We start from the raw sequence: 13,069 nt of genomic DNA on the forward strand, positions 1-13,069 counted from the left end.
GAGGCAGGTCCATCCGTTCTATTTGAAACCGGGACACGAATTCTCTAAGCATCTCATTATCCCTCTGTTTCACTTTGAAAAGGTCTGACTTCCTGGTCTCGACCTTGATAGCTCCGGCGTGTGCTTTTATGAAGGAATCTGCAAGCATAGAAAATGAGTAAATAAAATTAGAAGGTAGGTTGTGATACCATATCATAGCTCCCTTTGACAGTGTTTACCCGAAATTTTTCAGCAGGACAGACTCGATCTCATCATCCTCCAAGTCATTTCCTTTGATGGCGCACGTGTAGGAGGTCACATGCTCATTCAGGCCGGTTGTTCCGTTGTACTTAGGAATCTCGGGCATGCGAAACTTCTTATGGATCGGTTTCGGAGCTGCGCTCGGAGGAAAAGGATTTTGAACAAACTTCTTGGAATCCAGGCCTTTTAATATCGGCGGTGCTTCTAGGATTTGGTCGACCTTAGAATTGTAGGTTTTCGCCTTTTTGTCATTGGTTTCGATTTTCTTCTTTCCCGATTCTACCCCGTTTTGTCAGCTCCTTGAGCATCTTTATGATCTTGGGGTTGGTCCCCGGTTCATTTTCATTCGGCCTCTTTGTGACTGATTCATTTTTGCGGGTGACTTCCCGGGATAGCTCATGCTCAATTCTGCTCGGCGCGCGGCTTTGGTTATGTAACTGGGCTATCGCTGCCTGTTGAGCTTGTAACATTTCGAAGTTCACCCGCAAATTGATCCCATCACCTTCACCGCTGTGCGTATTTTGGGCAATCGATCGGACTTCCCTAGGACGCTGTTCTCAGGATCGGTAGGCAATTTTGCACGGATGGCCACAAGCGAGCTAGCGTCGTTCGGCTTCGCGGCTGGAACTCCGCTGAGATCGACGGGGGACACCTTGTTACCGGGTGCTACATTGTTGTTCTCGCCATGGTGGCCGGATTCGGCATCCACGTTTAGAGGGGCAAACTGGGAATTCGACATTTCAAACTTTAACTTGGAATCAAAGATACTCCAAAGAACAAGTGTAAAGTAGGGTGTGTTATGGGAATTTGTATCAAATTGCCGCTATTATCCTTAGCCCCACGGTGGGCGCTAAACTATTTACCTCAAAATCGGATAATAATAAAATTTGTATGTGGTTTTAAAGATACGCGTATTAATTTGATACAAAGCGATAAATTAAGTCAAATTAAACCAACAAAGATAAAATAGATTCAAACCACACGAGGAGGATAGTTTCAGCCTTAGCGAAATATTCACCCTCGATCCAGGCTCGCTATGGCCAGCACTGATGAACAAGAGAAAGAGTTAATAACATTGAAAATAATATATTGCTTTGGAATGTGTGTTACAATGAATGTCATGAATTATCAGACCCCCTTTATATAGTAGGAGAATCCTACTCTAAGTACAACTCTATAAAAGGTAAAAAATTCTATGATTAACTGATTGTCGGTTCTTCATTGATACGTGCCGAGATCCCCGCCGTGATATCCGGCCGGTCATGGATATAACGGCCTTCCGTTGGTCGTGCTTGATTGCCCGACAATGTTCTTCGAAGTCGTTCAAGGCTAGGACCGATTCCGAACCATGACCCCGATATTTTCGAGGGCGGGCATCACGCTCCCGGATTCTGACACGATGAGACTTTTGCCTCGATTTCGGTCCCCTGTCATTATGTCTCGAGCTTGGCTTATTTTGTCGAAGACCAGTATGTACCATGAGCCCGATTTTACCATATACAATATCACTCTTTGAAACATACTAAAAAATATGATACGTAAAATAAGACATAAAAAGTAATTCCCAACGTTTTGGGCTCCACTTCTTTTCTTCTCTTTTCGTTTGCAATCTCGGTAATATAGTAGAAGCAATCGATAAACTCCAAAGGTAAATACTGTACGCGATGTACTAAAATTTAGATTAAAGAAAGCCTCTTCGATGGACATGTGGGAAGCAACGAACTAGTGTGTGGCAATGAGGTGCGCTTAAACAGCTTTTAGAAAGCGAATTTTCTTTTGTCGTACATTAGCAGGATATGGTATCAGATGCGGTAATTAGGCAATTATATCATACTTCCAAAGAAAAATAAATAAATTAACATATAAATATTACTAAAAGTTAAGAAGTATCAGAATCAACACTAAAAATATTGTGTTTTTTCTTTTTAGGCCAGCTGGAAGACGGCATCTAACAAATAGTACTAGAATTTCAAACTCGTTTTTTGTTAAATGAGGTTTACTGGACAAACATAGTTATAACTCGTAAACGTTCAGATTTTGAATTCACGTATGTGTTAAGGGACTCAGAGAAAAAATGTGGAGCTCAGGATTGCTGATAATAGCACTGCTATTGACAGTAGAATGTATGGAAGTAGGTTTAAACACACTGAATAAAGCAGCCACCACCAGAGGAATGAGCAATTTCGTTTTCATCTTCTATTCCAATGCCTTGGCCTTGTTCTTCCTCCTCCCTTCCACCTTCATCTATCATAGGTTATTATTTAATTTCTCCAAAACTACTATATTACCACACTTCATTGGTTCTTTTCATTTTTGTCCTTGTATTTAGAATCCGACCTTGATTAATATATGTTAACTGATTCTTGATTAATATGCATACAGCAGAATCAAACCTTGCAGAAAACTCTATTTCTCTATGTTCTGTAGGATGTTTCTTCTTGCTCTTCTCAGGTACTACTTGATGAATTGCAACATTTTCTTTTTTTCTTGTTGGTTGTTATTATGACAGTTTAAATAATGGTTTTAAATGTTGTGATTTGTGGCAAAAAATTAGCTGCTCTGTGCAAATACTGCTGTACTTTGGAATAGAGTATAGCAATCCAACTCTGGCCTCAGCAATGACAGATCTTGTTCCGGCTTTCACTTTCCTAATTGCTTTAATTGCCGGGTAAGAGCAGTTTACTAACTCCATTCATTTTCACCCACTTTGATACCTACTTTGTTGTTTAAGTCTCTGTTTTAAAAAAAGTCGTTTCTGGGGCGAGACCTGGGGCTATGGTGTGGGGCGAAAGTCTCAAGAGGCGTACGCCCCGTAATTTGGGGCGTACGCCCGGGCGTTCGGGGCACGTTTTTTTAGTAAGGAGTAAGTCCCAGAGACTTTTTCAAATTAAAACAAAATTTGTTGAATTAGTCTTTCATATAATACCCAAATTCTCAAAAATCAGTTTGTTAATTACTCAAAAGGTTTAAAAAAGAACTCAAAAGTATTAAATTTAAAAGTAAAGACCTTTTTTTATTGATTTAAGCCCTAATTCATGGGTTTCCCAATTTTTATCTTGTCCGCTAGTCTGCTAATATCTTCCAAAAGCAACGAATATATTTTTTTTTTTTTACAAATACAAAGAGAACTACATTCTTCTTTATAGCAGCAAATTCAAAGTTCAAATTGCAGGTTAATCATCCTTTTTGTTCCTTCATATAGAAAACTTTATTCTTTGACTCAAATTACTTGTGCTTGTAAGTAACGTATAATAGATTGCTTTGATTAGTTTTTTGTGGGGATGGAACACACATATATATATAGTTTTCTTCAATATTTATGCAATTTTATCTGTTTATAAATATTTACTGTCATTATATTATTTTATAAAATATTAAAAACTAAATACCTATGGGGCTTACTCCCCACGCCTCGGGGCTTATGCCCCGCTGAGGCATATGTAAAACGCTCCGCCTTACGCCCACGCCTTTTAAAACACTGATTTAAGTTACCCTGACAACATTATAATTTTTACACTATTAGTATAATTTAATTTCTTAGCTTTATTTTTCACCACTTGGGATGTGTTTGAATAGTTGGTGTTTCTCCACCCTTAATTTGAGTTTGTGGTCGTGTCTTGGGAATAAAGTCCGGTTTTATAGCGAGCACTAAAGAGGAAAGCCCTGGACTTTCTATGGCATGTTTTGGGTCACACCAACCTCCTGCCTATGGCAAGGCCCATGAGGGGGTTGGGGTGGCTCTCGTAGAAGTAATAGTCGAACATGACGCTTGCTTGATGGGCTTGGTTAAGAAATAAAGTTGTGTCCTTACTATCAGCTATATCTTTTGGCATTATGGTAAGCGCTTGATCCTAACAACGCAATTTTAAATTAGTTAGATAGTGAATGGTTAAAAACGAAAAAACTATATCTTTTAAGTTATCAAATCATAGTTGTTATGAACATTTGTGTTGGTGTAAGTAAATTAACCTAATGGTGTAATTCTATTTTGAAATAGAAGGAATTCGCGTCTATTTCGATTCGAATATCTTTTTTCGCATTTCGTTCGGTCTCAATTAGTTCATATACTTTCCTGATAACTACAGAGTAGATTCTTTAATGCTTCTTCTATAGTATTATTTTGTGATATTTGGCATTGCAATTTGGTCTTATGAGCAGGATGGAAAAGTTAGGATTGAAAGTGAAAAGCAGTATGGCAAAGTTTATTGGGACAATTACATTACTAATTGGGGCACTGCTTATGACATTTTATAGAGGCCCTCCCATTTTTTCCAATAAATCAAAATTTTCTAAATCTTTTCATCAACTTCTCATTACTACAAAATCAAATTGGATTATTGGAGGATTTCTTCTTGGTGCTGCTAACTTCTTGCTTGCACTCTTATACATCGTCCAGGTAATTTCTCATGTACTTTCCCGAGTTTAATTTTTATATACTAATAGTATACAATATTTAATTTTAATGTCGAGATTATATTGTTTTATGTTCAGGCTTGGATTATAAATGATTTTCCAGAAGAATTTATGGTGACAACAGTTACTTGTGGCTTAGTAACAATTATGTCAGCTGTGGTTGGCTTATTTGCTGAGCGAAATCCAAGTTCTTGGAGACTTAAGCCAGATTTGGAGTTGATTACTATTTGTTATGCTGTAAGTAATTAACTTATGAAGAAAATTATATTTAATTACTAATCTGAAAGTTAGGCTAATAGTTCCAATATATATATTCATATCACACGTTAGTTAAGCCTGCTCAACTAGCTGAAGTAATAATCAAACTGCTGCTAATTAAATATGGATGTACATAACACTATAATAAAAAGAGCTTACTTTTATGTTTTTGCAGGCAATTTTGATGGTTTTCCTTAGAAGTCTTATTTATGTTTGGGCATTAAAGAAGAAGGGACCTGTTTTTGTTGTAATGGTTAAGCCACTTGGAATGGTAGCTGCTGTGATATTGGGGGTTACTTTTCTTGGTGATGTTCTTCATGTTGGAAAGTTAGTAATTCTCCTTCCTTGTCTTTTTAACTCCATAAACTTGATGATTAATTGCTTCTTTTAACTTTTAATTAATTAGTTGATGACTAATTGCTCTGTGAATAAAATATTAATATTTGTAGTGTAATTGGTGGAACGATCATAGCTTTTGGTTTCTACTCTGTGATGTGGGGAAAAGCTAAAGAGGAAATTTGTGTTGAAGACATAGGCATGGATTCTGGTTCCGCCACTACCACAGTACCTTTGCTAAGTAGGCAAAGTGATAGTGCCTAAATATAGGTGTTTTTCTTTTTTTTCTTTTTAGTTGTATTTATATTTATATTTTTATTTTCTTCTTAGTGAATGAGAAAATACATGTATGTGCAGGTGTTTTTCAAAATTTTGAAAAGAAATGAGGGGCATAGTCAGAATTTCACTAAGAGAAGTTAAAACATAAAGAAGTAAACACATGAAAATGTCAAAGAAATTCAACAAATAGTATATATACCTATCTACACGCATGTAATTACCTTTGGGAAAGGATAGCTCCGTCCCGAAAGGAATGAGAAAAGATGGTGGTGGAACTCATACATCTTATTGATACTTTTTTCATTTGTATGTATTTAATTAGCGAAATTTAAGTACGAAAAATCATTTTGTTACGTAAGTTATGTCAGAGTATCCTTAGACTTTGTAGTTTCAATAATGTCATGTCATTTTTATAAGGAATAAGTCGTTCAAGGTAAAACAAAAATATTAAAATTAATAATTTGTAAGTATATGTGCAATTCTTATTTTAGCAAACTTCAAAAGAAATTGTATCATATAAAATGAAAGTGGAGTCTACAAGCTTGGAAGATTTAAACTGTACATCATTATATATTTTAATAGCACTATATTAATTGTAAAGCATTATATCCCAAGAACTTTATTTTTTGAGAAAGTGAATATTATACTAATAATAGAACATGTTCAAAATATTACATCCTATAGAGATGCCCCCAAGTATATTTAGGTTGCTTATACTGGCAAGAATATTACAAACGTCATTACATAGATACTTCACAAAACAAACTAAATCCATCACGGTGTTTTACTAGCTTTGATTTAACAAAAATGGTGAGCTTCCTTTGCTACTATAGGTGAGTTTCCTTTGCTACTAGGTGAGTTATGCCTGACCATTATCCTCAAGAACCTGAGAAAAAGCACTATATTCCTTAGTACTTTTATTTATTTTTATAAATATTTTACATTATTACCGATTGCCTGTTTTTGTTGTTTGCTTTGGCAAAGAATTAAAACACGTTGGCTAGCTCTGTTTTATGAAAACGACAATTTTTGGACTAACCAACCCATCAACATTTTTAAAACATTGAAAAAAGTGTGATTATTTTAATCACACAGGCAACGTAACGTAAGGAAGTAGTTTAGAATTGCCAGACCCAAACAACAATTACATGCGACTAAAATACAAGTTTAATGCCGGCCAGTTCAATATCTTCCCATGAATCTGACAGAATTAGTTTATTCAAAACAAGAAGTAATGGGTCAGTTTCCATATAGTTCATCATAAATCTTTGAGCATTGATTACGAACGAACAAAATTCTAACAAATAAAGTCCAAGGATTAGGGTTCTATTAGGTACATTTTATATGTATATGGGTACTAGCGGTGGAGTTTTATTAGAGTCATTTTATATGTAGAGAAAAAGGCTAAAAATACCCCTCGATTATAGGAAATAGAGTAACTTTACCCTTATTTTGAATCTGATACCAAATATGCCCTTATTGTTAGTGGACGACTTAGATATGCCCCTCAACTATGAGAAATAAAATTTTAAAAAATCACATCTAGCCACTTGGTGAAAACTAATGCCGGTCGGTAGCCATATATAAAACCATATAATTCAAAGCCAAAATAAATTATAACGGCTAGCAACGAAAACACAAAAGTACTCTAGCAGACACTCCGACTCCTAAATACATAATAACAGCTAGCCCAATCTTTGACAACCGCCTTATATTCTTCTCCACTTATAATTAGAAATTACAAAACTGCCAAATCTTCTAAACCCAGTGAAACCCCCCATCGAAGCCCACCTTTCAGCCCCAAAAATCCATCAAATCCAATCGACTTCTTTGTAACCACCGATCTCCTTCCTATTACACAAAAGTTGTTATTCTATTTTTATTTTTTACTGAAAGTTTTATTGATCTAATCTAAGAAAATATGATATTACATAAGCAAAATTACCCATGATAGAAGAAGAAGAAGAAGAAGAAGAAGAAGAAGAAAGAGAAGATGATGATGAATAAAAAGGTTCAGTATACACTGTACATGCAATATACAAATTATACACTAGTAAAAAATGTATATACTTTTTATACATTGTTAAATAATGTATACATTTTTGTAGAACAGTATAATCATAATAGCATAAATATGTAGTATTGATCTTCACAAAGAGAAAAAATTAATAAAGTACTAATTTTATTTCTGTTGACTAAAGTTACACATATAATCATAATAACATAAATAAGTAGTATTGATCTTCACTAAGACAAAAACTGAAAGAGAGTCATTCCTAAAGTAAAAAGAATTTATATGGCAAAATTGGTTTATATTAAATGATCAAATAATTGCGTGACACGTAGAAGCAAAAACAGACGAAAGATGAGTTGAGTAAGAATCAAGACCGGAGGCAATAGCTGCAGTTGGTGTCAGATAGATCCCGAAGGAGCGTAATAAATGGGAGCAACACGAATGTTTGTCATTAGATGACATTTAATGAAGAATATTTCTTAATATTAAATAGGCAGCCGTTGCAGAGAATTTTGGCATTCATGGCCTGCCGTTACACCTTCGTCAATGGCCCCCTTTATTGTCATTAACGAGGGGCTTGATCCTAGAATCTTGTTCCCTAGGTATAGATATAAATAATAACTTCAACAACCATTGTAGGACACAAAATCTCTAGCAAAACTTATGCTATACTTTGTTCTCAAGCTAAATAATACAACTTTACTTTATGTCTAATATTGTTCTTACTTCTGTTCTCGGAAGCGTCGCTCCCGGAGCTAGGCCTGCCATTTCTTTTGATTTTAACGCCAAGTCTTATTTTTAATTTAGTTTATTTATCGCTTTAGATCAAATCAATTCGCTTGTCTATAAATCACATAACAAATTCAACTGTATCGTTTTACAAGTAAGCAGTTTGGCACCCACCGTGGGGCTTAGACAGTTGTATAATTGAGTTGATCCTTGCATCTATTTCTAACTCGTTTGATTCTTTGTTTCATAGCAAAAAATTAATAAAATGGCAGCTAACGATGTCAACATCATGCACAACGTTGAGGCACGCGAAAATCTGCCTCAACATGAGGATTCAATTAGTGACACCCACAATGAGGAGGGCGTGGAAACTCCAGTCCATGGTGGACAATTTCCCCGACATGTGCGGGAGATGACTCCTGACAACGCCAAGGACGGGCATATTGGGGAAACGGTAAGGATCTTGAGGGAGCAGCAAAAGGCCATCATGGGCCATCTCTCAAGGCAAGACCAGGTCATGACAGAACTGAAGCAGGCATTATCAGGTGCTTCCAACAACAAAAACGGAAGAGGCCCCATTCCTCCCAATGCTCCTGCAAATCAGGCGGCTCAAAGAGTTGATAACAACACCCCGAGGGGTGAGGTCGGCTTCGATGAAGCTGGGGGGACTGGCAACGGATCTGATGACGACAACGGTAATGATCCCTTCAAAATCGAACTCATGAGATTAATGAGGGAAATGAATGAGCGGATGGATCAAAACGCGAAGGAGTTTCACGCCCGAATGGATCAAATTTCAGATGCACCACCAGTTTTGAAGGGCCTAGATTCGAAGAAGTACACCCAGTTATCATTTAAGCCGAGTGCAACACCGGAATTATTTCTGTAATGGTTCAAGATGCCATACATACAAAAGTACGATAGGACTTCAGATCCTCAGGAGCACATCACAATTTACACAACGGCGATGAAAGGAAACAACTTGGCTCAACATGAGATTGAGTCCGTTTTACTGAAAAAATTCGGAGAAACCCTCACGAAGGGAGCACTAAAATGGTATTCGCTTTTACCCGAACACTCAATTGATTCTTTTGAAATGCTCGCAGATTCATTCATAAAGGCCCATGCCAGGCCAGAAAGGTCCAAGCCCGGAAGGCAAACATATTCAGGATCATACATGGTGAGACCCGAATTGCTGCAAGAGTTTGTTATTAGGTTCCAGAAAGAGAGGATGCTGCTAGTGGCCGTACCAAAGGAGTGGGCAGCGGAGGCATTCACTAAGGGTTTGAACCCGAAGAGCTCCAATACCTCCCGAAAATTGAAGGAAAGCCTGCTCGAGTTCCAAGCGACCACATGGGCGAATTTCCATAACCGCTATGAATCGAAAATAAGGATAAAAGATATCAGCTCGGGTTTCCGACATCAACCAAGGGATGAGACCGAGACAAGAACCTGGATAAGTTCAAGAAAGATTTTGATGTAGACCGCCGATCTTCCAAAGGCCGATTATTGCCTTACGAGAGAGCCGAAAGACGCGGTAGAAAAGGGTTCCGGTCCTCGGATAGGTTCGCTCCCGATAGAAGAACTGACCGTGGTTGGAACAATAGGTCGCTACAAGAAATAGAGGCACCGGGGACCCTGGATTCCTCATATGCCAGGTTGTCGGATTATAATTTCAACATCAGCGTAGTGGCATAGGTATCAACAATGAAACAAATTAAGGAAGCATGGTTCCCGAGGCCAATCAGATTCGATCCCAGCCAGAGGAATCCCAACTTATGGTGCGAATATCATGGAACTCACTGTCACAGAACTGGGGACTGCCGACATCTATGTGAGGAGGTGGCAACATTGCTGAAGAATGGCCATCTCAGGGAGTTCATGAGTGACTGGACCAAGAACAATTACGGCCTCAGTCGAGACAACGCAAAACCCTCAAAGATAGGGGAAAATCCTCCCCGGCTAACTATCAACATGATTTTCTGGGGGAATGAGATCAACGGTGTAACTTTTTTTGTTGCCATGACGACAAAGGTATCAGTAACTCACAGCAAGAGACTCCGGGAAATTGCCAAAGATGACATCACCATCACGGAGGAAGACACCGATGGATTTCTTCTTCCACACAACAACGCCCTAGTAATATTTCTTAATATTCTAGATTTCAAGATTAAACGTGTTTTGGTTGACCCAAGAAGTTTAACCAACATCATTCAATGGAGAGTGTTAGAGCAAGCCAAATTAACCGGAAGTATCATTCCGAAAACAAAACTCATCGTCAGGTTCAATTTGGCCAGTGTAATAATCCGAGGGGAGATACTGTTGCCCACAAATGCCGAATGGGTTACAAAGACCACCTTATTTGAAGTGGTGAATGGCGACATAGGATATAACATAATTATCGGTAGACCCTGGTTACATGAGATGAAAGCCGTACCATTAACATATCACCAACTACTGAAATTTTCGACCCCGTAATGAATCAAACAAATAAGAGGGGACCAACCAGCAATGAGAGAAATGAATGCGGTATCGGTTTCCAGTAGTAAGGGGAAGGAAATCAACAAATAGCAATTACAAGAATCGACGCCTACTCCCGAGCTAAGAGAAGATGATAAAGGAGAGGAATCGTCAAAATCCCACCAGGTACCGAGATACTCTCAGGTACTGGAAGAGACAGACGCAACCAAGTCCACGACAGAAGAACTCGAACAAGTGGCTTTGTTCGAGGAATTCCTGGAGAGAAAATTTCACTTGGGGATAAGACTCAACCCCGAGCTCAAGTCAGGATTTATTAATTTCCTTAAAACTAACGTTGATTGTTTCGCATGGTCGCACGCGGATATGATAGATATCCCACTAAAGGTGGCCATGCACAAGCTAAGCCTGGACCCAAATGTCCCACCGATAAGGAAGAAGAAGCGCCCAATAGCCGAGGTTAGAAACAAGTTTGTTAAAAAAAAGGTAACTCGGCTACTTTACATCGTTTCAATCTGGGAGGTAGAGTATCCCGACTGGCTAGTTAATGTAGTTGTAGTTCCAAAAAAGAATAACAAATTTTGAATGTGCGTAGATTATAAAGACTTGAATAAGGCTTGCCCAAAAGACTCATTCCCACTACCAAACATCGATCAAATGATTGACGCCACGACCGGCACGAGTGAATGAGTTTCCTAGATGCCTATTCCATGTAGATTCAAATTAAGATGAACCCGGAAGATCAGGAAAAAACTTCATTTATAACGAACTTTGGCACATATTGTTATAATGTGATGCCCTTCATGCTTAAAATTGCCGGAGCCACTCATCAGAGGCTCGTGAACAAGATGTTCGTGAAACAAATAGGCAAAACAATGGAAGTATACATAGATGACATGTTGGTCAAGTCTTTGAATGCAGGTGACTATTTAAAACACCTCAAGGAAACCTTCGATATCTTGAGGAAGCACAATATGAAACTCAACCCAAAAAAATGAGCGTTCGGGGTTAGCTTGGGTAAATATTTAGGTTTCCTGGTTATACAAAGCAGGATCGAGGTAAACCCCGATAGGATCAAAGACATCGAGGATATCTCGGACCAGCTGATAAGCGTGAAAGAAGTCCAAAGGCTAACCGGAAGATTGGCCGCTTTGAGCAGATTCATCTCTCGATCTTCGAAAAAATGTAATCATTTATTCTCACTCCTGAAGAAGAAGAACAACTTCGAATGGACTCCAGAATGCCAACAGGCCTTAAAAGACCTGAAATATTATCTATCAAGCCCTCCACTACTATTAAAACTAGGGGAAGGTGAACAACTGCTAATATACTTAGTGGTCTCGGAGGTAGCGGTAAGCACCGTTCTAGTCCAGGAGGACGAAGGTACGCAATCTCCTGTCTATTATATTAGCAAATTTTTTTCAGGAGCGAAAACTCATTATTCGCACCTAAAAAAATTGGCCTTAGCTTTTGTAGTTGCCCCTCCAAAGTTTATTTCTGGCAGACCCAGCCACATCTCAGGCGGGAGGGGGAGCACAGACCCTTACTGCACAGGCTCATGGGCATGTAACTGTGGTATATAAGACCCAGGGTGCACTACCCATAGGCGGGGCCCAGCAGTGGCAGTAGCTACCCCTGAGCCCAGACTAGTTGCGGCCGGCGAGCCGTAAAAGCTATTGGACAGATGGATAAGGATACATCCTCCTATATTTGGGGGTGAGCGACATGAGGATCCCTAATACTTCGTTGATCGGCACAGGGACAGACTGCACAATATGAGGATATTAAAGTCCCATGGGGTAGACTTTTCTACCTTTCAGCTGGAGGGCAGGGCCCGTGGATGGTGGTAGTCCTATCTTCTTGGTAGATCAGTAGATTCTCCTCCCATGACTTGGGATAGGTTCATCTGTATCTTCCTGGATAGGTATATTACACCCTCATAGAGGGAAGAGTTGCGGTTTCAGTCCGAGCAGCTCCAACAGGGTCAGATGTCAGTGAACGATTATGAGGCGCGGTTCTCTGAGTTGTCTCACCATGCACTTATGATATTACCTATTGATGCAGAGAGAGTACGAAGGTTTATGAGAGGCTGAGATGGGGACTTCTTATGAGCTGGTTGTAGAGATAGCCCGAAGGATTGAGGGTGTGCGTCAGCGTAGCTGAGAGCAGGCTATGAGAGACAAGCGGTTTCGATATTATGGAGAGTTCAGAGGTGCCCCGGCTGGGGGTAGAGGTCAGTTCGTGAGAGGTCAGTATAGTAGACCCCCATACCTATCACCACAGCCTCCTCGGGGTGCTCCAGTGTGACCTTATTTCAGTGCT

General features: G+C 38.9%; 1 protein-coding gene across 3 annotated transcripts; it reads left to right on the forward strand.

Moving 5' to 3' along the window:
• The first annotated feature begins 2,191 nt into the window (after window positions 1–2,191).
• On the forward strand, window positions 2,192–5,884 carry LOC104090669 (WAT1-related protein At3g28050-like). 3 transcript variants are annotated; one of them, XM_009595829.4, is made up of 8 exons: window positions 2,192–2,493; window positions 2,623–2,691; window positions 2,795–2,908; window positions 4,399–4,636; window positions 4,732–4,890; window positions 5,087–5,238; window positions 5,361–5,517; window positions 5,605–5,884. In XM_009595829.4, exons 1-7 carry the CDS (start codon window positions 2,315–2,317, stop codon window positions 5,509–5,511), a joined length of 1,062 nt encoding a protein of 353 aa, XP_009594124.1. In that variant the 5' UTR covers window positions 2,192–2,314; the 3' UTR covers window positions 5,512–5,517; window positions 5,605–5,884. The 3 variants fall into 3 exon arrangements, with proteins under 3 accessions (XP_009594124.1, XP_009594125.1, XP_018624467.1); XM_009595830.4 differs by having other exon boundaries at window positions 5,361–5,884; XM_018768951.3 differs by having other exon boundaries at window positions 2,193–2,493; window positions 2,626–2,691; window positions 5,361–5,884.
• The last annotated feature ends 7,185 nt before the right edge of the window (window positions 5,885–13,069 follow it).

Source organism: Nicotiana tomentosiformis, chromosome 10 (genome assembly GCF_000390325.3).
Source record: "Nicotiana tomentosiformis chromosome 10, ASM39032v3, whole genome shotgun sequence".
NCBI classification, from domain to species: domain Eukaryota; kingdom Viridiplantae; phylum Streptophyta; class Magnoliopsida; order Solanales; family Solanaceae; genus Nicotiana; species Nicotiana tomentosiformis.